The sequence below is a fragment of the Astatotilapia calliptera genome, chromosome 11, assembly GCF_900246225.1.
Source record: "Astatotilapia calliptera chromosome 11, fAstCal1.2, whole genome shotgun sequence".
NCBI lineage: Eukaryota > Metazoa > Chordata > Actinopteri > Cichliformes > Cichlidae > Astatotilapia > Astatotilapia calliptera.
The window spans coordinates 16320160-16345659 of NC_039312.1; the positions used below are offsets into that span (position 1 = coordinate 16320160).

The 25500-nt window shown below is 38.7% G+C and overlaps 2 protein-coding genes and 1 pseudogene across 2 annotated transcripts; all 3 read right to left on the minus strand.

The window, feature by feature from the left end:
• Positions 1 to 11490: 11490 nt before the first annotated feature.
• On the minus strand, positions 11491 to 12444 carry LOC113032089 (G-protein coupled receptor 1-like; annotated as a pseudogene).
• Positions 12445 to 13827: 1383 nt separating this feature from the next.
• Positions 13828 to 17093, minus strand: LOC113032373 (chemokine-like receptor 1). Its single transcript, XM_026185275.1, has 2 exons — positions 17016 to 17093; positions 13828 to 14933 (listed from the first exon to the last, which is right to left on the minus strand). Exon 2 carries the CDS (start codon positions 14911 to 14913, stop codon positions 13828 to 13830), a length of 1086 nt encoding a protein of 361 aa, XP_026041060.1. The 5' UTR covers positions 14914 to 14933; positions 17016 to 17093.
• A 4661-nt stretch (positions 17094 to 21754) lies between these two features.
• fpr1 (formyl peptide receptor 1) lies at positions 21755 to 25207 on the minus strand. Its single transcript, XM_026185342.1, has 2 exons — positions 25151 to 25207; positions 21755 to 24388 (listed from the first exon to the last, which is right to left on the minus strand). The coding sequence occupies exon 2, from the start codon at positions 24375 to 24377 to the stop codon at positions 23241 to 23243; it is 1137 nt and encodes a 378-aa protein (XP_026041127.1). The 5' UTR covers positions 24378 to 24388; positions 25151 to 25207; the 3' UTR covers positions 21755 to 23240.
• Between the last annotated feature and the right edge of the window lie 293 nt (positions 25208 to 25500).

Sequence of the window (25500 nt, forward strand, 5' to 3'; positions counted from 1 at the left end):
CACGGCAACCCCTCCTCTGCCTAATAGCTGGTGTTTCTAAGTAAGAACAAGACTCTCCACTAGAACCACTCACCTCAGCCCTTTAATTGTTTCCCAGATCAGTAAAACCTCTCTCCTGTGTTTGCAGAAGTTCCCGCCCATGTTCTCCTTGTGTTCCATGTCCGTTTCCCCGACCTCCGGTCTCCCTCAGTTCCTGCGTATAGTTTCTGCTAGACCCAGCCTTGTTTAAGTACTTTTCCCCTTCAATAAAATCAATCAATCAATCAATCAAGGCTTTATTCACCACGTGTAGGTTGCCCTGCAGTGAAATAGGACACCCCCCCAACCTTACACACACAACACAGACATCACATGGGGATACAGGTCGGAGATTGGTAGCGTTACAGAAGAAAAACCCCACTGAAATATACACTACAATGGGAAAGTACAGGAGGAAAAAAAGAGACCTCTACTCATGCTGGGCTCCTGGGAGGACAGCATGAGAACAGAAAACAAAAAAACTACTCTGCACAAAAAAGCACATAAATGTCCACAGCACAACATTATGGAACACGTGACAAGCCACAGGGTCGGGTGGAAGGTGAGGAGTAATCCAAAGCAAACACAGCAGCCATCCTGCCCAGCGCTACCATTCCAGCGCGGGCTCAGACCCGTCGTGTTCCCAGGAGGGAACAAGCATCGAAGGCGTTTGGAAAGGGAGGGGGGATGAGTGTGTGCATATCAGTGTATATGTATGTGTGTGCGTGTACATAGTTCGAGCAATTGAGTCTGCTCTTGAGCCCACAGCATTCTTGTTTGTGACATGTGGACTCAATTATTATTATGTGTTTTCGCTGCATTGTGCTGCTGTGTGTGTCCACATTTGTATGTATAGGCAGGCATGTGTGTGTGCAGTGGTATTCTGACAGGCACCTTCAGGCCTGGTGGGTGTGGCCCTGCTAGGGGGGCTGGCCACACCTGAAGACCATGTCAAGCTCGTTGGGTGAGCTATTTAAGAGCATGAGGAAGCTCCTAAGGGCAGGGGATTGTTGAGTTAGACTCTATGTTAGTGGTTCTAGTGTTAAGTGTATGCCTGCTGGAGTTTGGTGTCCTGACAGCTGCGTCTGTTGTTTTTCGTCAGGAGGAGAGCGTACCACAGGACTGCAGTATGCACAGGGTGGGCGGAGACACGGGAGCAGAGAGCAAGGAGTACAGACACTTGGGAGAAGGCACAACACAGGAGTTGAGGGAGCGCACTAGAGATTTATTTACTTCACTATAAATAAAAGCACTATTCCAGGATTTCGGTCCCTTCTCCAAATGGCAAACCATGGCAGGTATTTGCTAGAAAGCCAGTCAGAAAGTTAAGCAATGGATTAGGCTGGACAGCCTATCCAGCTGATGAGGCTTAAAGGACATATGCAGCTGATTGTTATCGGCATAGAAATGATAAGAAATGTCACTAAAAGATTGAATAATACTGGCTAAAGGAAGCACATAGAAAGAAAAATAATTATGGACCCAAAACTGAACCCTACAGAACCCCAGGTTAGGGAGGCAGTGTTAGAGGTGAACTTGTCAGTCCTATACCAGCCAAAACCTCAAGCCTGTTAAGTAGAATTTTGTGGTCAATGGTATCAAAGGCTACACTGAGATCAAGCAAAATGATCACAGAACAATTCCCTGCAGCAGCCATTAAAAGATCATTATAGACCCTTAAGACAACGGTCTCAGTCGAGTGCTGCTTTTGAAAGCCAGGTTGAAAAGAGTAAAAAGCCTTTAATCTGCATAGTAAGATTCTGAACATGATTTTCTACATTTTTTTTCTAGTAATTTGCTTATAAATAGCAATTTTTGAAATAGGCTGATAATTAGAGCTGGGATAGAGAGTCTGTTTTTTCAATAGAGGAGTCACCTCAGCATGTTTAGAAATAAGATGGAAGCAAGCAACTGGGCAATTTTAATACACTGCTCCTGTTGTCAGTTTTGGTGTTTTGGTAATTTCTAATCTTTAGGTTTTGCTTCTTTGCCTCCCTTGTGTTCCTTGCGTTACATCTAGTTATCCTGGTCTCAATGTTTGTGTATTCCATGTTTTACCTCCAAAAGTTCATTCTGTTCATCTGGACATAGCGTTTCGTGGGAGAAACGTTTCGTCACTCATCCAAGTGACTTCTTCAGTCTCACCTGAGATTCAGCCTCAGATGCTGACAAAACAGGATTATTACTAAAAGTCTGCAAATGAGCTCTTCAGTTAAAGGCTTCCGGGCAACAAAAATCCTCCAGAAGGCACAGCATCATTTGCGTCTCAACTGTTCCGATACTCCTGACACGTATGGGATCACCACAGGTTTTCAGTGTTGGGTAAGTTACTTTAAAATAGTAACTTAGTTACATTACTAGTTACTTCTTTCAAAAGTAACTCAGTTACTTCAAGTTACTCGTTACTTTCAAAGTAACTAGTTACTAGGGAAAGTAACTTTGGTTTTACTCAGAATTCTCTTGTTAATGTGTTTCTTCCATAACTTTGCCAGTCTTCTAGCTTGCTTACTTGCCACAAGTGCACTGTGCCACCTACCAATAGAAAGGAAACGATAATGTGCATATTTCCACGAGAGAAATCCCACGCCTGGATCGTCATTGACTGCTGCCATGATTCTAGCCTACGTCACAGAGTCATGTGCGCCTTTTACATCCAACACAAAAACTGCAGTCGTGGTGCTTTCGATTGTACTCAGAACTCAGAAATTCTGCCTTCTGAATAGGAAGATGTAGGCAACACCAGACTGCAGATGAGCTGCTTACAGGGCTGGACTGGGACAGAAAATTGGCCCGGGCATTTTGACTAGAGACTGGCCCACCATTAACAGGGAAAGGGGGCACAAAGAAATACTTTTCTTTCTTATTCCCATTTAAAATGTCTAGCTTTTAAAAAATAATTATCTGAATCTTACAACAAACGATTGATAGATTGATGCATATATACCATCAACACAGTGAACATCACTGTCACAACAGTGTTTATTTTCATTCAAAGGCTTTATGATTTTTCCTATAATGGTGGGCCGGTCTCTAATCAAAATGCCCAGGCCAATTTTCTGTCCCAGTCCAGCCCTGTATGCAGCTCATCTGCAGTCTGGTGTTACCTACATCTTCCTATTCAGAAGGCAGAATTTCAGAGTTCTGAGTACAATCGAAAGCACCACGACTGCAGTTTTTGTGTTGGATGTAAAAGGCGCACATGACGCTGTGACGTAGGCTAGAATCATGGCAGCAGTCAATGACGGTCCAGGCGTGGGATTTCTCTCGTGGAAATATGCACATTATCTTTTCCTTTCTATTGGTAGGTGGCACAGTGCACTTGTGGCAAGTAAGCAAGCTAGAAGACTGGCAAAGTTATGGAAGAAACACATTAACAAGAGAATTCTGAGTAAAACCAAAGTTACTTTCCCTAGTAACTAGTTACTTTGAAAGTAATGAGTAACTTGAAGTAACTGAGTTACTTTTGAGAGAAGTAACTAGTAATGTAACTAAGTTACTATTTTAAAGTAACTTACCCAACACTGCTCACAACACAGTTCTGAATTGTATTCAGACAGGACTGAGGAGAAAGAAAATGAAAAAACATATAAAAAATGACAAAAGGGTTGGGAAGGGAGTGCGATGGAAAGCACCGGGCATTAGCCCAAGGGTCCTGCCCTTCTGTAGGCACACCACCTGCAGGAGGCGCCGTAGGGTTTGTCTACTGCATACATATGTTATGTCATTTTAAGACAGATTTGGCCAAGACAGCAGCAAATATATATATATATAGTAAATATAGCATCACAGCTCTATAACCTCTTAAGACAATTAAGGGGGGGAAAGAAGCGTGTTGCATCAAAATGTCTTCAATATACACACATAATTCCAAGGTCAAAATGGGAGATGCCCCCTAAGGTGGTCCAGAATGACCGAACTTAGATCCTGTGGGACTTCCAGATACAGACGGACAAAAATGTTGCTAGCTAACCAACTATTTATAGGCTGTGTCCAAATTCAGGGGAAGGATGCTCCGAAGGATCCTACGATCATTCGACGGCCGGGTAGGACGGAAGTGAGCCGCTGTGAAATTGGACAGCCTTCTAGCCTTCGTTCAAGTCCGTCCTTACTTCTGTTTTTTCTGCTCACTAATGCCACAGCGCGAAAACTTTAAAATTGTTGTCTGCTACAGAGTTACAAGTATTATATTAGTAGTAATATAGCATCCACCATCTCCTGCTTGCATATTTCTGAAAACATCGTACTGGTGTAGATTGAGCCAGCCCTGCAAACACTGTGGATGGACGATGCAGTGGACAGTGGGAGGAAGCATCCTAAAGCTCTCTTTGCAGACAACCCTGTGTGATTCTCCACTCTATCTTATTCAGTCCCCAAAAATCTATGCAAGGCCGAAGTGTCTTATCCTTCTTTTCAACAAAAAAGAACTCCGCACCCAAGGGCAACGTGGAGGGTCCAGTTATACCAGTTGCCAATGAATCAGTGATGTAATGTTCCATGGATTCTTGCTCAGGCTTAGAAATGTTGTAAAGCCGACTAGTGGGCAAGGGAACACCAGGGATCAGATCAATCCTACAGCCGTACAGCTGGAGGGCGGGAGAAAGGAGGCCTTCTCTTTGCTGTATACCTGGGCCAATATAATGCTAACATTGAGCTAACCATTAAATACCTAGGGCAAATAACCATGGTTTCAGGATATGTTGATGTGTTTACGTGTGATGTACATGATAGTGAATGGCTTAGTGTTTAGTACTGTAAAGGCAAGTCATTTATAGCAGAAATGTAATATTTTGTTTTTCATTTCTGTATTACAGTTTTACAGTGCTTACAGTAACCATCTAAAATGTACCTGCTGACTCCTGGATGTTTATTATGGACCTGTTATGCTATCTGCCAGTCTAGAAACCAGCTTTACACCCTAGTCAGGGCAGAATAACCCTTAATTCCCTAATTACATCCTTAGGTAAAAAAAATGTACATGAAGAGAGATAAATGGAAAATTCAGCTTAAAAAAATAAAATGAGCAATAGTTTGTAGGCAGAGCATAACTCACATCTCCTGGCTTTACTTTTTCTGCATAAAACAACTGTAAAAGTCTATTCATCTCATTAATAGCCTTACAACTCTTTGCACCCACTTCTGAACATTGGGTTGGAAGGTATAGGAGGACCACGTCTCTTCCTGTATGGAAAATGTTTTGTCTGTTTTTTTGAATTCTCATGGGAAACTGAACAGCTGGCAGTTGTTAAACAGAGCATCAACATTTTCTCTAAGTCTTTAATCGTTGTGTCTTTGGTGGAAATGCATTGGAAACTTGTCACTTTTCTGTATTCTGGATCAGACTCTATTCCTTTGTTCAAAAGGAATTCCTCCTGCTTTTCATTTCACCTCGAGGTAAATGTGTTTCTCATAGAAACAAATGGGGACGAAGTAGCAGGTGGATATTATGCAGACTGCAGGACCTTAATGATTTTGAATAATCAAGATGAAGTATTCCTGCTGCTTTTTACCTAATCTGACAGCAATAATGTGTGTGCGCTTATTTTGCCCACAGGCTAAGAACATTTCATCTTATAAACACTATAAATCTTGTTTCATTTGTTTACTTACTCTTGATAATATTTGGCTTTGGAAATCTGCCAAAAGTACTTATGCTTCAGAAATGACAAATGATTTCACCCTTGCCTGTGTAATTGTAATTGTAAGAGAGGGCAAATGTCAGAGGACACTGACTTTTGCAACTTAGTCATGTGCTGCTGTGTTTTGTATTATTAACACGTGTTCTGTTATTGGCTATTTGATAATAATCTTCTTGTGTTAGATGTATTACATATGGGATCAAGTCATACACATTTGACACTTCATTTATAAATGCAGAATAACAAAAAAGATGGTGGTGTAGAGGCTAAGCCTACGCTTGAAGCCACTGAGATGGTCGTTAACGGGGGTGACGCGATGTCACTGGTATGCATGAATTAAGTTCACAGTCCAATAACTCCAGCAGTATGTATCTTGTCCTTTTTGGTCTTTATTCCGTATCGACTTAGCATAACAGCGCAATGGTCACAAACTGTTTGCCTTCTCAATGACACACCTGACGCCAATTACCTTAAATACCTTTACATTACATAACCAAAACAGAAAAAGGTGACCTCTAGTGACCACATAAGGTATTAACCAAAGAATGGCTCCTACAGGTGGTTTTGTGCATTCATGTAGTGATCATGAAATTTACATTATATGTGCATAGGCAGTAAAGTCATAAAATACTCTGGCCATACTAATTTAATGATGGTAAGCAAAAAAAAAAAAAAAAAAAATCACAATTGTCATTGTCAGTAGGGAGTCAGTAGGGATATATGCACAAACACACATCTATATCTATCGATCTATCGATCGATCTATCGTCCCGATTGAAAAATAGCAAGAAATTATGTTTTGAATGGTTGGATCTTAACAAGGTTCCAAGTAGAACTTCAACATGCAACAAGAAGAAATGGGAGTGAGACAAAAACATTTTTTGAGCATGCACTTTATTGAAAACAACACTTGAACTGAAACGGGCTTTTCAAATCTTAGGACCACACCCTCAAAAAAACCCCCTGTAAACCCCCAAAGCAGAAATCAAAGTTCCAAACATGAACTTAGTAATGAGTAGCTCCACCGTTATTATTGATCCCTTAAAAACTTTGTTGTGGCATGCTTGATGCAAGCATTTCCATGAAGTAAGTGTGAACATTTCTCCAAGTGGTGAAGATGGCCACACAAAGGGCATCTACTGTCTGGAACTGTTGTCCATTTTTTTTAAACTCCCCTTGTCATCCATCCCCAAAGGTTCTCTTTTTTTTTTTTTTTGCCTGTCCCGTTTGGCTCTTTTGCCATCAGAATTGTTGTCTAAAGGCAAAGAAAGATGCCCAACGGATTTACTTTACCAAATTGACCATCCCAGCCTTGCCGTAATGGTCCATTTGATTCACCTTTTATTGTTCATTTTATTTTCACTTACTGAATATGGGACAGACTTGACTGGGGGAAAAAAGGGGAGAAAGAAAGAGGGAAAGAGAAACAGCTGAGAAGAGGAACGGGGGAGAAGGGTAAAAGACAAAAACCAACAGAATGAGCAGAGAAATTTTTTTAAAAAAAATAATGCATATATCAATCACCTGGTTCACCTGCTGAGAAAGAAAAAAGAAAACAAGCAGAAGAGAACAAGAGTAATAGAATAAACAACATCACAATGATATATGGGAATATGACAGTAAATACTAAATATTAAACATTATTGTGCAGCACATAAGATCAACAGAACACAGTGTGCTTTGAGGTAGGAGCCAAAAAGGGTGTAGTTTGTGAGTGTGATCACCCGTGTGTACACCTGTGAGCATGGACGCGTTTGTTTTTTGTTTTTTAAAAGGTTCCTTCATGTAATGATCTGCTAGAGGGTGTGGGGGGGCCACAGCCCCGTCCTCCAGGGCATGAAGCAGGTATGGAGGAGATCAAAACTCCAGACATCCAGAGGCCCCCAGAACACAAGAGACCAAGGAAGACCAACAGAGGGGCAGCCGCGCCACTGTCCCGGAAAGAGCTGAGGAGAGTCCCAGATGAGGGCTCACTCAGCAGCCGCGGAGCAGAAACCAGGGGGAGTTGCAGTGACGCGCCCGTGATCTCTGATAACAACGAGACGGCCTACCTGAAGGAGATTAGGAATCTGGAGAACTGGTGCCAGAGGAACAACCTCCTTCTAAACGTCAGTAAGACAAAGGAGCTGATAGTGGACTTCAGCACTAAGCAGGAGAGGAACTACCAGACCCCCGTCATCAACGAGTGCCCAGTGGAGAGAGTGGACAGCTTCAAATACCTCGGAGTTCACATCACGCAGGACCTGTCATGGTCCTGTCACATCAACACCGTGGTGAAAAAGGCCCGACAGCGTCTCTACCACCTCAGACGCTTGAGAGACTTCCAACTGCCCTCCAAGGTGCTCAGGAACTTTTACTCGTGCACCATAGAGAGCATCCTGGCGGGAAACATTTTAACCTGGTTCGGGAACAGCACCATGCAGGACAGACGAGCTCTACAGAGGGTTGTGCGGTCAGCTGAGCGCACCATCCGCTCCGAGCTCCCTGACCTGCACTCAATCTACAGCAGGCGGTGCTGGACCAAGGCCAGGAAGATCGTGAAGGACCTCAGCCATCCCAACAACAGACTGTTCTCTCTGTTGAGGTCAGGAAAGCGATTCCGCTCCCTGAAGACCAACACAGAGAGACTGAGGAGGAGCTTCTTCCCGCAGGCGATACGGTCTCTCAATCACACCACCACACAGTACTGACCCACACATACAGTTCTTACACACACACTGGACTTTCTGGACTTTGGTTTTGCACAACACTGGTCACTATATTCTTCATTTCCGGTTAATACTTGTACAGCTGCTGTTATTGTGTATATATTTATTTATATTTAGATTTCTTCATACATTCTTATATAGTTCTATATTGTGTATTGTGTATTTTGTTGTACAGTTATTTTATTTTCAACTTTAATTTATATATTTATCTTTATCTTATTCTTCCCAGTTAAATTTACCCTTCATTCTAATTTGTGTTGTACAGTTATTTCATTTTTAACCTTAATTTATATTTTATTCCTTCCTAGTTAAATTTACCCTTTTTAATTTTTCATATTTATTTCCTATCTTATTCATAGCCTTTTCCTTTTTTTTGTTTTCTTTAGGTCACGAGCAGTTGTCCAAGCATTTCACTACATATCGTACTGTGTATGACTGTGTACGTGACAAATAAAATTTGAATTTGAATTTGAAAAGAGTAATCTTATTCTCCTGGAAGAAGTCCCTTCTCCTGCAGGCATTGTGTAATATAGCGATGATCTATTGAAAAACCCAGTCATTACCACACAGACGAGGGCCCTGAGTCATGAGGCGTTCTCTCTGCAACATCTGGACATAGCCAGCGGCTATGACCTCCTGCACCCCCCCTCGTCAAGCTCCATTGTTCCACTGAAAGAAAAAGCACCCCAGACCATTATGGCATCCCCTCCACTGTGGCACATAGAAAACATCTCAGGTGGGATCTACTTGTCATCCCAGTAATACTGGAAACCATCAGGACCATCAAGGTTACATTTTTTCTCATTGGGAAATAAAACTTTCTTCCACCTCTCAGTGTCCCATGTTTGGTGCTTTCTTGCAAAGACCAAACAGTCAGTTCTGTGGCGTTCAAGCAGACGAGGCCTTTGAAGACGTTTTTTGTTTTTGAAGCCCTTCAGTCTCTGATGGTTGTGGGGCTGCATTCGGCACCACTAATGGTCTTAATTTGTGTTGAAGATCGTTCAGTGTCTTGACAGACAGCCAGTTGGATCCTCAGACTCAGTGCTGGTGAAATTTCTTCAGGTCTTCCACTTGCCTTTTTTGTTCCATAACCTGCAGGATTATTTAAGAAATTCCAAATGACTGTCTCACTCTCACTTGCATCCCACCTTAGCAGCAATGGTGCGCTGCGAGAGACCCTGCTTATTCAGTTCAACAACCCAACCACGTTTAAAAAGGGAATGTTCTTTTGCCTTTGCCATCAGAATGTCATGACAATGTGACTACCTGACAGAAAATGACAATGAATCCATGTTTTTGCACAGATTTGGCTTTTTAAAGGCTGTAAAACAGTTGATCAGCTGTAAAACAACTGGTTTCAGTTTAAGTGTTGTTTTCAGTAAATTGCATGCTCAAACTAATGTTTTGTCTCACTCCCATTTCTTCTTGTTGCATATTGAAGCTCAAACCTTGTTAAGATCCAACTATGCAAAATATGATTTTTTATTTTTATTTTTCAAGTACTCTTAAACTTTTGATCAGGACTCTATATATACTATCCTAGGTACGTCTTAGATGGACGTACAATGGTTCTTCGTTTATCGTGGGAGTTACGTTCTAAAAATAACCCGTGATAAGTGAAATCCATGAAGTAGCCAACTTTATTTTTTACAATTCTTATAGATGTTTTGAGGCTGTAAAACCCCTCACTAGACACTTTATACAATTTATACTCAGGCACGAACATTTTCACACCTTTCTCTCTTGTTTAAACACTCAACACAATTTAAGTGAGATCAAACCATTGAACAGTTTTAAATATCCAATGATTAGTGGTTCAGAATGTGCCTTGTTTTCCCCAACACTGGGATGCTCTTTGCTATTTTTGTTTTTAGATTTCTAACATGAGGCTTCCAGCAGATTTTGCAGTCTGACGTCACACCCCTTCTATAATATTTTTTCTGATTATAAATCAAACATTCTAGATGTGGTAGAAGTGGAGACTATATAGACTTTATAACCTTAATTCTTTATTTGTAACAGGGACAATGCATTTTAATAAACATTGCTTTAAATGTACCAGATTTAGCTATGAGCCAATTTTTTATCTGTAGTTCCCAGACAGAAAGAAAAGATAACAGAAACACAAGCAAAGGTTGCAGGGCATAGACCCTTATCGTGATGGAGCCGAGGCAGTTTGTTTTCAGTAATCTCTAATGAAAAAAGAAAATATAAACAAACATAAATGATTATGATACTGAATGCCTGATAAACATCTAAAACAGGAAACAAAGTCTTAAATGTTGTTGTGATCATAAAAGTTGGGATCAGATACTGAACAAAACTAAAAATAGATATATATTTAGTAAAACTAAATACTAACATATGCAAGCAAATATGCAAAACATTTTCTCTCTCTTTTTTTAAGATGCCTAAATTAAGACTAAAACTAAATGGCATTTTAGGCAAAAGAGGGAAATGTCACAATTAACAATGGTGGAAAAGACTAAGGTGAGAAGAGTGCAATTGAATTTAAGTTATACAGTATATAATAATATGTAAAAATAAAGAATAAATAATTATACAAAGCTGCAAATGTTAAACACAATAAAACACAACAACCATAACTCGTATGTCATATATTAACAGGGAATATGCCAGACTGCTGTTATGCTAAATAAGTAAGAAAAAATATGAAAATTCACATGATGGTCTTACAAGGAACTCAGTGGTATTCCAGTCATAATAAATATATTGACTGAATGTGTTATCTTTATTATATAGTTAATAGTTTAAATGCCCACCTCTCTTACCTAATATGGCATTTGTGGGACAAGTCACATGTCCAAGTGTTGTGTTACACAAAGTCGACCAGAAACAAATGTAATACTTATTTTGAAATTACTGACTCATTCTATTTTCCAGGAAGTGGCATTTTACAACCACTTTTAGTTCCATAATTGTACAAACATAGCACAAACTGCAACTGTGAGTTAAAGAGACATGAACAACTTTAGCTACTTCCATCTAATTAACATTATATATTTTTATACAATTCAAACAATCAGGTTTAGAATGATTTCCTCTGGAGTAATGTTTCTTTTGTTTCTTTGTTTCTTTAAGTCATTGCAAGCCTTGAACATTAGCATTTAAAACTGAGTTGTATTTGTGTTTACTGACTTATTGTAAGTGTGAGAGTGTTTCTCCTCCTCCTGGACGACAGTTTTGAATACATTCATAATGGATTTGCAGACTTCTTTCTTAATAAAATCTTATTCCATAAACACATGCAGCAGTGGATTCAGGCAGCTGTTGAGAAAGGCCATATTGGTGGCCAAACGGATGCCAATGATACAATTTGAAGTATCCATTTTTTTTAGCTATCACAATTTGATCCATAATATGAATAGGAGCCCAGCACAGAAAAAAAAAACACGACTCAACTGGGTGGCCAGTGGTTTCTTATGAGATGATTGTTTTGATTGTGACAACATAAGAGGAGACAATGACAGTGGATGGGACTGCAAAAAGCACAAGGAACCGGGCGATGATAATGGGTGGATGATGAAATTGTCGCTGTATATTGGGAGATTCTGCATTACAGTCATCAGAAACCACGTAGCTGTTTAAGCAGAGAGTTTTGCTTTCATTCTTACCATGATGATGGAATATGGAAAGCCGATCATCAAAGCCACCCCCCAAACACCCAGAGTCACAACCCTTACATACATTTTTTTAATCACCACCACAATGTAGACACTATCAAACATGTTCAGAATAAGTACCATGGTGTTGTGCTTACATATGAGTTTGCCAAAAGGCCAGTGGAAGTCTAAAGCAAGATTTATTAAATTAAGGGGTATAAATGCTACAAAGTAAATGAAGTTGGCCACAGGAAGGTTGAGGTACCAAAATGTGGGTACTGTTTTCCTTATCTTGAATCCAGTCGTCCAGATAACCAGTACCATTCCTGAGCACACCAAAGACAAATATCAGGAAGTGAAAAATGTTAGACACAGTAATGAAAGACTTTCTAATTTCACTAGTGGTTGTACTGGTGTTAATACAAGAGTTAATGGTTTGTTATTGTTGGTCTCCATCATTTTCTTGCCAAAGTCAGTTATAGTTTGGTTATACTCAATTAATTACCCCCAAATAATTACTTGATGTCAAATACAGTTGAAGTTACAAAGAAAATGAATTTTGTCGACATGAGCCCCCAGTGCTAAAACAACACGAATAGTGATCCGGATTAAGGCACTAAACTATGCCAAATTACAAAAATTACAGTAGTAATGAGTAATGAGTAAAAATAAATAACTAAAAGTGAATAAGAGCAGTAATAATGTCAAGTTATGAGGTTAATTAAACATTTTAAATGTTCAAAGTTATCGAAAATTTATCTAGAGGCAAATTATAATACAAATATAGGGCGTTACTACAAAGTGAATCAATATATTCAAGGTTCATTCCATGTATTTGAGTTTTATTCAATATATTCAAAGTTCATTTTATTCCATTTATATTTATGTTTATTTGACTAGATTTTATCTTAATCTGAATAAATGTCTCTGAGAATATGCATTTGTATTTGCTTTCAGGTGCAACTGTGTGGCTGAACACAAAACTGTGCTGAAAACAAAACTGTTCAAAATGCATGTTTCATGAATCTTATATATTTGTTTGTGTTGTGTGTTTATTTATTTACACAGGATAATTACATGTCATCTTATAAACACTGTATTCTCTTAATTCACCCTTTATTTCACTTGTTTGCCTACTTTTAATAAATAGTTTTGGCATAAGAAGTGCACCAAAAATGATTATGCTTATAAATGGAAGATTTAACCATGCATGTCCTGTCTAGTCAACACATAAGAGAAACAAAGCGCATTTTGTCTGATTTTCTTAATTTAGTTTTTAGAAGTTGCAACTCAATCATGTGTGGGGGTGCCATGACGTTTTAGTATGCAAACGGCTCCCTCTACTGGTTGATGTTATAATAATCAGTGTTTTCTGTTACTTGTTTTTTGATAGTGATAAGCTGCTGTCATTAGATCAGTGGTTCTTAACCTTGTTGGAGGTACCGAACCCCACCAGCTTCATATGCGCATTCACTGAACCCCTCTTTAGTGAAAAATAAAATGTGATTTTTTTACTGGTGCACAAAATGAGCCATGCATGTCATGGCGAAGGCTCTGCCGAACCCCTGAGACCGACTCACCGAACCCCTAGGGTTCGATCGAACCCAGGTTAAGAACCACTGCATTAGATGCTTCTTATTAGATGTTGGATTAATTGATACACATATGAGGATTTATTTATAGATATACAATGCAATACAATATATATATATCTTGAGCCCACATGTGGTGATTATAGGATGTATAAGTGGAGAAACAGTTCACATATCTGAATCGTACTTAAGGTAGTAAAAAGCCCATAAGCAATTTGACATATGCTTTACAGCTTAATTATTTCGTTTCTTATACCTCAGTATTCAAATCTGAACTCTCTTGGTTCTGACTGGTGTCCACTGACTTTGTGTAAGTGTAATTGCGTGTCTCCTCTTCCTGGAAGGCACTCTCCAGCACAATCAGGATGGATTTGCGGACTTTATCTTTAAAATCTTGGCCCATGAACACATACAGCAGTGGATTCAAGCAGCTGTTGAGAAAGGCCACGCTGGTGGCTATCGGGAACCCAATTGTGATGATATCATCTAATATCTCACTTGAATATTCTGGCATGTGATATGCCATCTCAATTAGACCCATGATGTGAAAGGGAGCCCAGCAAAGAAAGAAAGTGATGATAATGGCAGCGATGATCTTAAAGGGGCGACTTGACTGATTGGCCAGTGTGCGGTTTCTTCTGAGACGATGGATTATAACAGCATAACACAAGACAATGAAAGTGAAAGGTACAGCAAATCCTAGGAGTACGTGTGTGATAGTCATGGCCTGATGACGAAATTCCCTTAACTTTTTCACTGATGGTGTTTCATAGTCATCAGAAAGAGCATAGTTGTCAAAGCAAATCATTTTGTTAGAGTCTTGTTCAGTGTCCCTGAAGATGAAGTATGGAGCACTGAGAATCAAAGCCACCACCCAAACACACAGACTCACATAGGATGCTCTGCGTACATTTCGGTAGTTCTGAGCCCAGACGGGCCACACCACAGACACACATCTATCCACACTGATCACCACCAGAATGTAGACACTGGCAAACATGTTCAGAAAGCTGATAGTGGTGTTCAGCTTGCACATGAACTTGCCAAAAGGCCAGTGGAAATCCAAAGCTGTGTAAGTCACACTGAGGGGCAAAAACGCAGTGAAGAGGAAGTCAGCCACAGCAAGGTTGAGGTACCAAACTATGTTAACAGTTTTCTTCATCTTGAACCCGGTCACCCAGATAACCACTCCATTCCCGAGCACACCGAGGACAAAAGCCACGGAATAAATTATGAGAGACATGATGTTAAGCCCACCATTGCTGTCACTATTCTTGGAGCCATTTCCATTAGGTGCAGCAGTTGTATTGATTGGATTGAAAGAGTTAGTGGTCATCTCCCTCACTGACTTTAGACCTGCAAAGAAAAACAATAAGTAAAAAGTTCAGCTCCCAGTCAAAGTTAATAGGAAACTGAAACTGAAGCTATGGTGACATTCAGTCTAAGGCAGTATGTCAACATAGCTCCCAGACAATTAGACAAACATGAAAGGACATTATCTCTACATTTGAAATCCTCAAAAAAGCACACATTTTCTGTAATCAAGTGTTGTAAGTAAAGTTGTAAAGTGTGATTTCGTTTTTCTTCTTTTCTCTGCTGCACCCTTTAAGGGTCACCAGAGTGGATCATTTGCCTTCGTGTGACACTATCCCACATAGCAGCAGTGTTGGGCAAGTTACTTTGAAAAAGAAATTAATTATAGTTACTAGTTACTTCTTCAAAAAAGTAACTGGATTAGTAACTGAGTTAAAAGATTCTAAAAGAAATTAATTACTTGAAAAGTAACTATTGCGTTACTTTAAAAAAAAAAAAAAAGTGGGGTCCAGGGTATGATTAGCCATTTTTAACTAATTTTCATGTTTCCTCTACATTTCACCTTTAAAAACTATTTACTTTACCTTGTTTGGTATCGTCCTTTTCAGCACAACCTCATGTGTCTGAATTTACAGTTATGTTTTCATTTTGACATACTGTATTAACACAATTGATCTAAATTGAGACAAAAAGCATAAAATCCGAGTAGGAAAAGTTATATTTTTTACTGTAAATAACCATTTCAAACTATTTACATAACAATCAGCTGTTCTGCATTCAATAAGATGCCACACAAATTATTTGTGCCACTCCAAATATTTCTGTCCACTATAGAGAAGAACATCACAGCCTGATACCTGCAGGTCTGACAGCAGGAGGTGTATCACTGCCGGTTTCTATCTGGAGACAGCAGTCGCCTCATTGTTCAGACATACAACACAAAACTATCCACAACACTACACAAGACTACACACTGGCTACACACTCCAAACACGCTAAACGTCACAAATCTCTTACATCTCAAAACTCGCTCTCTCTTTTTCTGCTCTCTCTCTCTCACTCCTAAAACTTCCCCCTCTTCCTAAACAACCAAATGTCATTTTGCCATATCATTTTTGATTGGTGGACGTGGTACATTTTCTCACCAACACAAAGGGCTGTTTTTGTCTTGTTTTTTTTACATTTTTGGTCATAAGCAGAGAGTGCTTGCTAGCACTGTCCTTAGACAGTAAACGTGACAAAAGTATTCAGGAAAAACAAGCATATATATTGTTTATCCCCCATCTTACACTTCCTTTGTCCAATATATATCCATTATCCCTCTGCACATGTCAAAACCATCACAGTCTTGCCTCTAATGTTCACCTGAGGTGTTCCTCTGAAGGACTCATTTCTAATTTATGTACTCAAAATGGTATTGTTTTTGCCACCCCATCTGAATCCCATGTCACTCAGAAGCCACACTAACAAAATTTCTCTAGATTTCCCTGCTACTCTGTCAATACCGTCACCTCTTCAGGTTCTCTTCCACCTGCTCAGTCCTCTCACTAAAGAACACAATGTCATCATAGTCCACAAAGACGCCTTGTTGACCTCATCTGTCAACCTAATGTTGCAAACAAGAAGGGGCTCAGAGCCGATCCCTGATGTAATCCCACCCTCACCTTGGATCCATCTGCCACTCCTACTGTCTCGCTGTTCTCATACATGTCCAGCACCACCATCACATACTTCTCTGCTGCTCCTGTATGAATTCTGACCTTCTTTATACTTTGCATCTACATTCTCAAGGCAAACATTACATCTGTAGTGCTCTTTCTTGGCATGAAGCCATAATGCTGCTTATCAAACATCTCCTCCCTTCTTAACCTGACTTCAGCAACTCTTTCACATATCCTCGTGGTATGGCAACAACTTTATCCCTCTGTAGTTTAGATACAGCTTTGCACATCACCCCTGTTCTTGAAAACTAGCACTAGTCCTGTGAAATAACACTAAATTAGCGTTTTTACATCATGTGACAGTGTAAGAAAATGAATTTCCTGTTTTTTTTATGCACATATACATATTTAGAGCAATATTCCTGGGAAATCTTTCATGCTTGGTGAAAAATGAAGTAAATACCTTGTGAAGCTGTCTTGTTGGTTGTTAATGAATCCTCTGCAGAAGAATGTTTGATCCAACTCTGACAGCTTAGCTGAGACTCGTGTGGGGTGTATGTCGCTGCTGATAAACATGCAAATCCACAGGAAGTTTGTAAAAGTTAAAACATGAGAGAGCATTCTATGATGGTTGGGAGCATGAGGGTTTGCAATGCCCTCATGCAAAATTTGGACTGCAACATATTGCATCAAGAATGCAGCATTATTTTTCTAAAAGCAAAAGACATGTAATATTAGAACATATATATTCTTGTGAGAGGGCCACAGTGTAACACGGCTAACAGCTGGCTGTTTTGCTATTTAACACCATTATCTTTCTGTTGCAACCTTGGGTTTGGTGAGTATCAAGTCATGAAATATTCTGAGGACAACCAACCTGTTTCCATAATCAGTAGCATATAATATAATTCAGTAAATAAAAGCAAAATATTAACTTTCTAACTTATTGCCTTGGGTGTTTATTTTGTTTTTGTTTTTATTTGCAAGAAACATAAAAAATACTTTATGTTCATGATTAGTGATTTTTAAAGTTCTTCAGGTTTATAGAAAAATATCTGATGTATCTGAAGTTCTACAAATATGTTATTTAGTAATTTAGCAAAGCTCTTTTTTTGTGGATGAATTCACTAAAGATTAATGAAACAGTTAATGGATGATATGTCACCCCTTATAAAGAACTAGATCTACAGGAAGTTTGCACAACATTTAAAATGAGAATGTTTCTATTCCTTTTCAGTGATGCAGTATGGGGCTCTTATCAGCATCCGGTTTTGCAATCTTGATAAAATACTTTTTATGCTGAAGGCCAGCTGTCCTTTTCTTGTGTCTGCACAATATTCTCACGAAAAAATTAAAAAAAAAAAACTCCATGTGGAAATGTAACTAATATGTCAACTTCTCAAGGAATAGCAGCTGAAACAGCATCTGTAACAACAGAGGATAATTTATTTAGGGTCTGACAGCAGTTTAGCATCTGTGTCCAGATGCTCATACCTTTTTTCTGGACTGTACATTCTTAACAGCTTCAGATCATCATCATCATCATCATCATCATCATCATCATCATCATCATCACCACCCTTCTTACATCTGCCATGCATTTGGGATTTAAAGGAAACTTAACTCAGTCTAACAATTACCAAAATTTGACCCTTTGAGCGAGTATGGTTAAATCTGATTTTCTGTTCCTTTTAACTTATGATCAGAATTGAGACAGAGAATTTTTTTTGCGTCAGTTCCAACACCTCTACTGATGTTGTATTACAACTCATTTCTGCTTAACCCTGAAATATGTGTATTGAGTCCTTTTCCATTCCATGAAAAACAAAACTATAATGTCTTCATGGCAAGAGGATGTCACTAAATACTCCTTGAAATAAAAATGTAGAAGCTAACCAGCAAACCTAAAAAAAAAGAAAGTGTATCTATATAGAGTGCTATATGAAATTTATCTGTGAGCCAAACACTCAGTGGTCCAGAAGAAGATGGAGCAGCTGCTGCTCGCCCTCCGACATGATAGCAGGACAGCATTACACTACTTGTCTTGAAGACCCAAAAGGAAAGTCTCCTCACCAGCAGGAGATTTAATAATAGTGTCATTAAGGTGTATCAGGTGTAAAATTTACACTGTTGGCTCACACAAGCTCTGCCAAAGCTCCAGACCACATGAGCTCATCGCCCATGAAACAGTCAGGCATGAAACAGTTATAAATCGACAATATAATAATACTTTAAAGTAAAAGTAGAGCATATTTTCTGGAACTGCAGTTTCATTACAACATGACACAGTTATACAAATAATAATAATAATAATAATAATAGTAATAATAATAATAATAATGAAGCGCACTCTCTGGACTATTCTCTTTTAAGTGAATAGTATTGCATTTGGTATATAAAGTAAGTAATAAATAATAGGCACTGAATGTTGCTTCTAATCTATGGAAGAAAAACATTCACTGATTCTAATCAACAAGAAGGATTCCCCTGCCACCTACAGCTCAGTTTGAGGTATATTGTGTTGATATCCCTGGAGCTACAAAGGAGTTGATTCTATGTGAGTTTGCAGTTTAACTTTGAGTGGGACATTTACATGATAATCCGTCCATCCATTTTCTTAACCAGTTCTCAATCAGTGGACAAAGAAAGAAATGAAGAAAGATTATATTTATATTTTCCATAAATCATGAAGGTTGGGGTTAGGATTCAGAGCTACAGTTAAGGTCATCGCTGATGTTGACTTAGGTGTCAGAGGGTTGACCTTTGCCTATCTCCATTTTATTAACTGAATAATAGTCTTTGACACCTGATTTCTATGAGACTCAGACCAAAAGTGCCTTTCTTTATGACGCATAAAGCAACTAAACTCATTTAAAAAAGATGGAAGAGTGAAGAAAAAAGAAGGAAAAAGAGGAAAATATGTAAAAGATACTAGTAGTAACTGAGTTTTATTACATAAAATAGCTTATCAAACTCCATTTATTTACCAGCAGCCTGACTTCTTGACCAGAATACACTTACAGTGACAAAAAGATGGGGGTTTACTGGCTGATTTGTACCCAAGCATGTTGCTGCAATTACATCATTAAAAACTGCAAATCAGCCCGTCTGTGCTCATGTCTTCTTCTCAAGACTGCTGCACTATATCAGTAAAGCAAAAGCGTAAAGAGTCCCTCTGCTGGACAGACATATACAGTGCAATAAAAAAAGCATTCGCACACTTCCTGATTTGGAAAGAAAAGCAACTGGACTTCTTTAAGTTGCTTGAAGACGTTTCACCTCTCATCCGAGAAGCTTCTTCAGTTCTAAAGGGTCAAATGGTGGAGAGTCCCAGATTTAAACCCAGTGGGAGTATCCTCCCAAAGAGGGATAAAGGACCCCCTGATGATCCTCTACCTAATCACACGAGCCAAGGTGTGAAAACGGGTGTTTATTGGGGTGTTTTTTGCATTCATATGTTTTAGTTACTTAAGATTACCAATTGTTCACCTAAATTTCTGTCATGAATTACTGTATTGCAGGAATTACTATACAAAAACAATACAAAAGCAGGAGCCAGGAACTAACAATCCAGGAAGGATCAGAGAAAACACAGCTTTGAGGTAGAACATGACAAAGAACACAGGGAGGCTTAGACAATAAATACACAGCAGGTAATGAGGCTGCTGTGTATTTAAGGGAAAATAGGTGGGAAACATAACACACATGGGCAAATAGACTTAACTGTGACAGTCCTGGGTCAGTTTACCCAGTGTATATATTTTGGCCAGAGGTTTTATTTATTTAATTATTTATTATTTTTAAATATATTTTTGTTATTATTTATTTTATTTTTTTATTTATCCATTGTGATCCCTGGTTTGTTAAAGGTTTATGTTCACTTCATGTGTTCTTTAGTGTTTTTAGGTTTGCTCCTAGTTCTCAGTTGGTTTAGAGTTTAGCTCTTTTCCCAGCGTTTCATCCACCGCAAAGTCCATTCACATGTCTGCGGTTTCCCTATTTAGTTCTGTCACTTCCTGTTTTATTTTGGAGGTTGTGTTCCTTTTTCATTGTCTTAAATTTTGCTTCCTTTCTCTGGTCTGTTATTCTCTATTCTGTTCTATTTGTTATCTTCACTGCTGTAATCACCCTTTTAAGTATATATAGTTATTGCCTTCTCCTTGATCTTTTTCAGAGTGTCAGTTCATTTTCCCCTCTTATTTTCCAGCTCCAGCACTCCCTTGCCTAGTATTAGTTCTCAGTTTAGGTTTCAGTTTCTTTTTTCCCTTTAGTTCTTTTTTTGTACTTTGGTCATCAGCCAGTTTTTTGTTTACTCCATCTACCTGTGAGTCTGAGTCAAAAAGCTCAAATAATCTCAAACAGCTTTATTAAACATGACAGTGAATTAGATGACCTCCACAGTCGCCAGATCGCTCCAACAGAGCATCTTTGGGTTTTACATAATGGATGTGCAACCAACAAATGTGTAGCAACTGTGTGATGCAATCATGTCAATGTCCTCCTGAAAAACAGAATATTCATTTATGTCCTATTTGAACTACCCTGTTAAGGCCTGATCTACTAAATAGAGGACATCCTGGGCTTTCCATTGACAGCTTGTGTGTTTGGGAGGCTTCTTTTAGCTCCAAAGAGGAAGGAAGTCTTAGGAAAAAGTTCAATGAGTAGATTCTTTTTGATATGGATCAAAATTTCCAATGTTTTATCCACTGCCTGAGAACTTCACTGTAACACACTAAAGAGGGGAAACAGATTGGAGCCTACTGACTGATTTAAGGCCTTTAATTGTGCAAAGTGGTTTAAGGCAGTAATCACTCGATTAAAAGCTACAAATCAGTCAGCATGAGCTTATCTTTATCTTTCAACACTGCTGCGATACTTCTCATCAAAGGTATAGCAAAATAATGTTATTTTAATAACTACTGTGTTTCTCAGTATCATCCTTTAACCCTCTCAGGCTCAAATTAAACTTTTTGTTGCTAATGCACAACCAAGTCCTGCAGTGGTACTTCTGAGTAAAAAAAAACCTCATAAAATATGTATGTGGGGTAATCAGGTTGTTAGTTTTTAACTGTTGCAAATCAGCAACACCTGCCTTGAGAGGGTTAAATATTCAGTAGAGGGAAATAAGTTGTTTTCTGCATTTATGTTTTGATAATGAAATGAGATGTAGGTCGACATTATCAGTGGGAAAGCATTAAAGCCAAAAATGTTTTATTGATGCAAATAATGTTGACAGAAATATTCACAATAGTAATACAATACTTATAGACATTTAAAGACAAGTAGATTTGGCCATTTGGGATTAAAAAAAATTAAAAAATACATTTTTTTCTTATAGTGGAATCAAGATTATATAATGTTGACGACATGCTTACCAAACTCATAACATTTTTACCGATTGGATGATTATTCATTTGATAGATCGAGGACTGGCAACAAGGCTGACAACTGTTCCTTCTAGTTTAGTTGTTGAGGTAAACCTCCAAAAGGCTGATTTTATCTCTGAAATGTAAAAAAATGTAGATTTGTAGTCTTTTTGGTTACAAACAGAATTAATTAATATTTGAAGAATTATAGCAATACTTATGAAGGCCACAGACATTGACCTCTCACTCCCTATCAGCTTTCCAGTGGTTCTATAGTCACTATGTATCCATTAGATCTGTTGTTCATTATGCTCAAATAAATAAATACTAGAATAGATTTCTGTCAAATGAGAATTTGATTACAGGGTTACACATTTTACTTTCATATGTACCTAAAGGTGCCATTTGTTTTCAATATTGTGAGCCAGTTTTGTCATTTACAATCATAATTGTTATCAGTTAGTTCAGTGGTTCAAAACTTTTATTTCAAACTCCACCATTTATACTGGGCAGAATCAGTTTTGTAGATTCATCTAATTTAAATTCTGTTGTATTTATGTATTGACAAATCATAACAAGGGTCACCTCTAGGTGCTTATTTACAGGGTAAAATTTGATAGGTTAATTAACAGGACAATGTATTGTCTAGCAAGAAGCACAGTCTTTATTACTATGTCAGTGATCAGTAAAACCATAAGTTAAGGCCTATTCTTGAACTGGTAATGCACTTCTAATCTGGTTTCTTTTATGTCTCATGCAGAGAAGAAGAAATTTACTGGAGTGTGAACAAAAGATGCTTCCTTCCTACAGATGATACATTGGTATTGCTTGTGTTGCATGAATTCAACCACAAACAAATTACCAATTCTGAAACTAGTTTCTCTTCTCGAAAAATTTGCAGATCTTTTTATACCCTGAGTCTGAGAAAGTGTGACAGCAAAACTAATAAAACATCACACCTACCATAGATCGATACATTTAACTCAGATTGTGAACACCTTAGAAGTAACACGCATCTCATTTCAGGTGTTGCTATAAATACTAAATAGTTGCCACTGAAACAATTTTAACCATCCTCAATGCTTTAACACATAAATGAATTGCAAGCTTATTGTACAGTATCACTAAAACAAAGTCTAAGAGGCTGTAGCTGAGAAACACTCTGCTGTCACAACAAAAAAGTGAAGATAAAGAGGAAATCCTCCTGTACACCTGACAGATTAACTCTTTTGATTAAGAGAACTTTTGATTAAAAGTTGTTTAAAAGTGATTTGTTATACAGTTATTTCTACTCAGAAAGTTTATTCATGTCTTTAACGGCCTTATAACTCAGCATCAGAAAATGACTTATCTTTGCTGCGAGTGGTGACCATTGAGTTTGTATAGGTGTATGAGCGAGAAACCTCTTCCTGGAAGGCACTCTCCAGCACAATCAGGATGGATTTGCGGACTTTATCTTTAAAATCCTGGCCCATGAACACATACAGCAGTGGATTCAGGCAGCTGTTGAGAAAGGCCATACTGGTGGCTATTGGTAACCCAATTATGGTGATATCATCTAATATCTCACTTGAATATTCTGGCATGTAATTTGCCATCTCAATTAGACCCATGATGTGAAAGGGAGCCCAGCAAAGAAAGAAAGTGATGATAATGGCAGCGATGATCTTAAAGGGGCGACTTGACTGATTGGCCAGTGTGCGGTTTCTTCTGAGACGATGGATTATAACAGCATAACAGGAGACAATGACAGTAAAGGGCACAACAAATCCTAGTAGGAAGCGTGTGAAAATCATGGCCTGATGACGAAACAACTGAGTGTCATTGTATGTGTCTTCATCATCAGAAAGAGCAAAGTTGTTGAAGCAGTTGATGATATCCTTATTGTGGTACGATGGCCCGATGTCCCTGAAGATGAAGTATGGAGCACTGAGAATCAAAGCCACCACCCAAACACACAGACTCACATAGGATGCCTTGCGTACATTTCGGTGGTTCTGAGCCCAGACAGGCCACACCACAGACACACATCTGTCCACACTGATCACCACCAGAATGTAGACACTGGCAAACATGTTCAGAAAGCTGATAGTGGTGTTCAGCTTGCACATGAACTTGCCAAAAGGCCAGTGGAAATCCAAAGCTGTGTAAGTCACACTGAGGGGCAAAAACGCAGTGAAGAGGAAGTCAGCCACAGCAAGGTTGAGGAACCAAACTGTGTTAACAGTTTTCTTCATCTTGAACCCGGTCACCCAGATAACCACTCCATTCCCGAGCACACCGAGGACAAAAGCCAGGGAGTACACAACGATAGACATGGTGTTCAGAGAATGTCTCAAATCGGCGTGGTCGTTTCTGTAGTCATACTCTGTGCTTTCATCATATATAGAGCCATTACTTCCAAAGTCATCTGTTCCATTAAAGAGATTTGGAGGGGTGCCAGTCATTAACTCCATCATTGTCTTTGAACCTACAACACAAACAAACATGAATATTAACCTTTTTAGATTTTCCTGAGATTACTAATGACCAACAAAGCAAAACTCTTTAAATTGAAACATAGAAAGCAGTTCAGTCAAATAAAAAGAAAGAAAGGTTGCCTTTATTTCATTCCCCCCAAAATCATACCGAAACATGACATAACTCCAACATGCCCTAAACAGGGCAACTCCATTATCCACCCATTTAGTGCACCCTAAAAGTAATTAGAGCAAATATTAAAAGCATTTTAATAAAGTTTACTTCTGCGTGCTTTTTAAAATTTAATTTAAAAAAGCTCAAACCTCCTCAAGTTTTGTGCAGCGTGCATGTGCAAATTTCCCACTGTGTTAAAAATCACATGAACGTAAGTTGGGGTTTTTTTGGGTGTTTTTTTTTTAAAAAAAGGAGAGAAAAATACGGAAGAGGATTTAAGGTTTAACCACAGATAACTACATGCAAGAAACAGTTCCCACGTATGAAAATATGGCTATACGTAATAATACTTACATTTAATACATATAATACGTTGCTAATTGCATAATGTTTATATAGTTCACGGCTCCACAAAACAATTAAAAAGCCCAGTTCCCGACGTTTTTCCAAAAAAAAAAAAAAAAAAAAGCCCAACCATTCTAATGTGAGATGCTTCGCAGAAACAGTGTATATTTCTTACATTTAATTTTCTTTTCCTACTTTTTCCCCCTTATTTTTCTTCGTCTGAATAACAAAGCAGAAAAAACTACAATCCTACCTCTCTCGGCGACCCACTCAGATCTCTTATGTCGAACACCCTCCCTTTACCTCCGACTGGGCTTTGAAAAAGCTGGAGCTCAGATCGCGGAGTCGTTAAATATGTGACGTCAAATCTGGGACGGGGGGGTGCTGAGGTCCCGCCCTCCAACTACCATAACTCTCACCGACAATGAACTTAAATTAACTTCTCGAACTTTTGATTTCCATGCATCGCAACATATTCTAATGCACAGTGCTAAACCAGCAGTTTGTCAGTGATGACTTATTAAATCTGTCCACGCAGAGTGGAGATTTAAGTGTGTGTTTAAATGTGTTGCCTGCACACATTAAATCCAACCCGACAGTGAA

Excerpts from the sequence above, each read along its gene's own strand:
- LOC113032373 (XM_026185275.1), bottom strand. The coding sequence starts at position 14,913 with ATGACCACTAACTCTTTCAATCCAATCAATACAACTGCTGCACCTAAT.
- fpr1 (XM_026185342.1), bottom strand. The coding sequence starts at position 24,377 with ATGATGGAGTTAATGACTGGCACCCCTCCAAATCTCTTTAATGGAACA.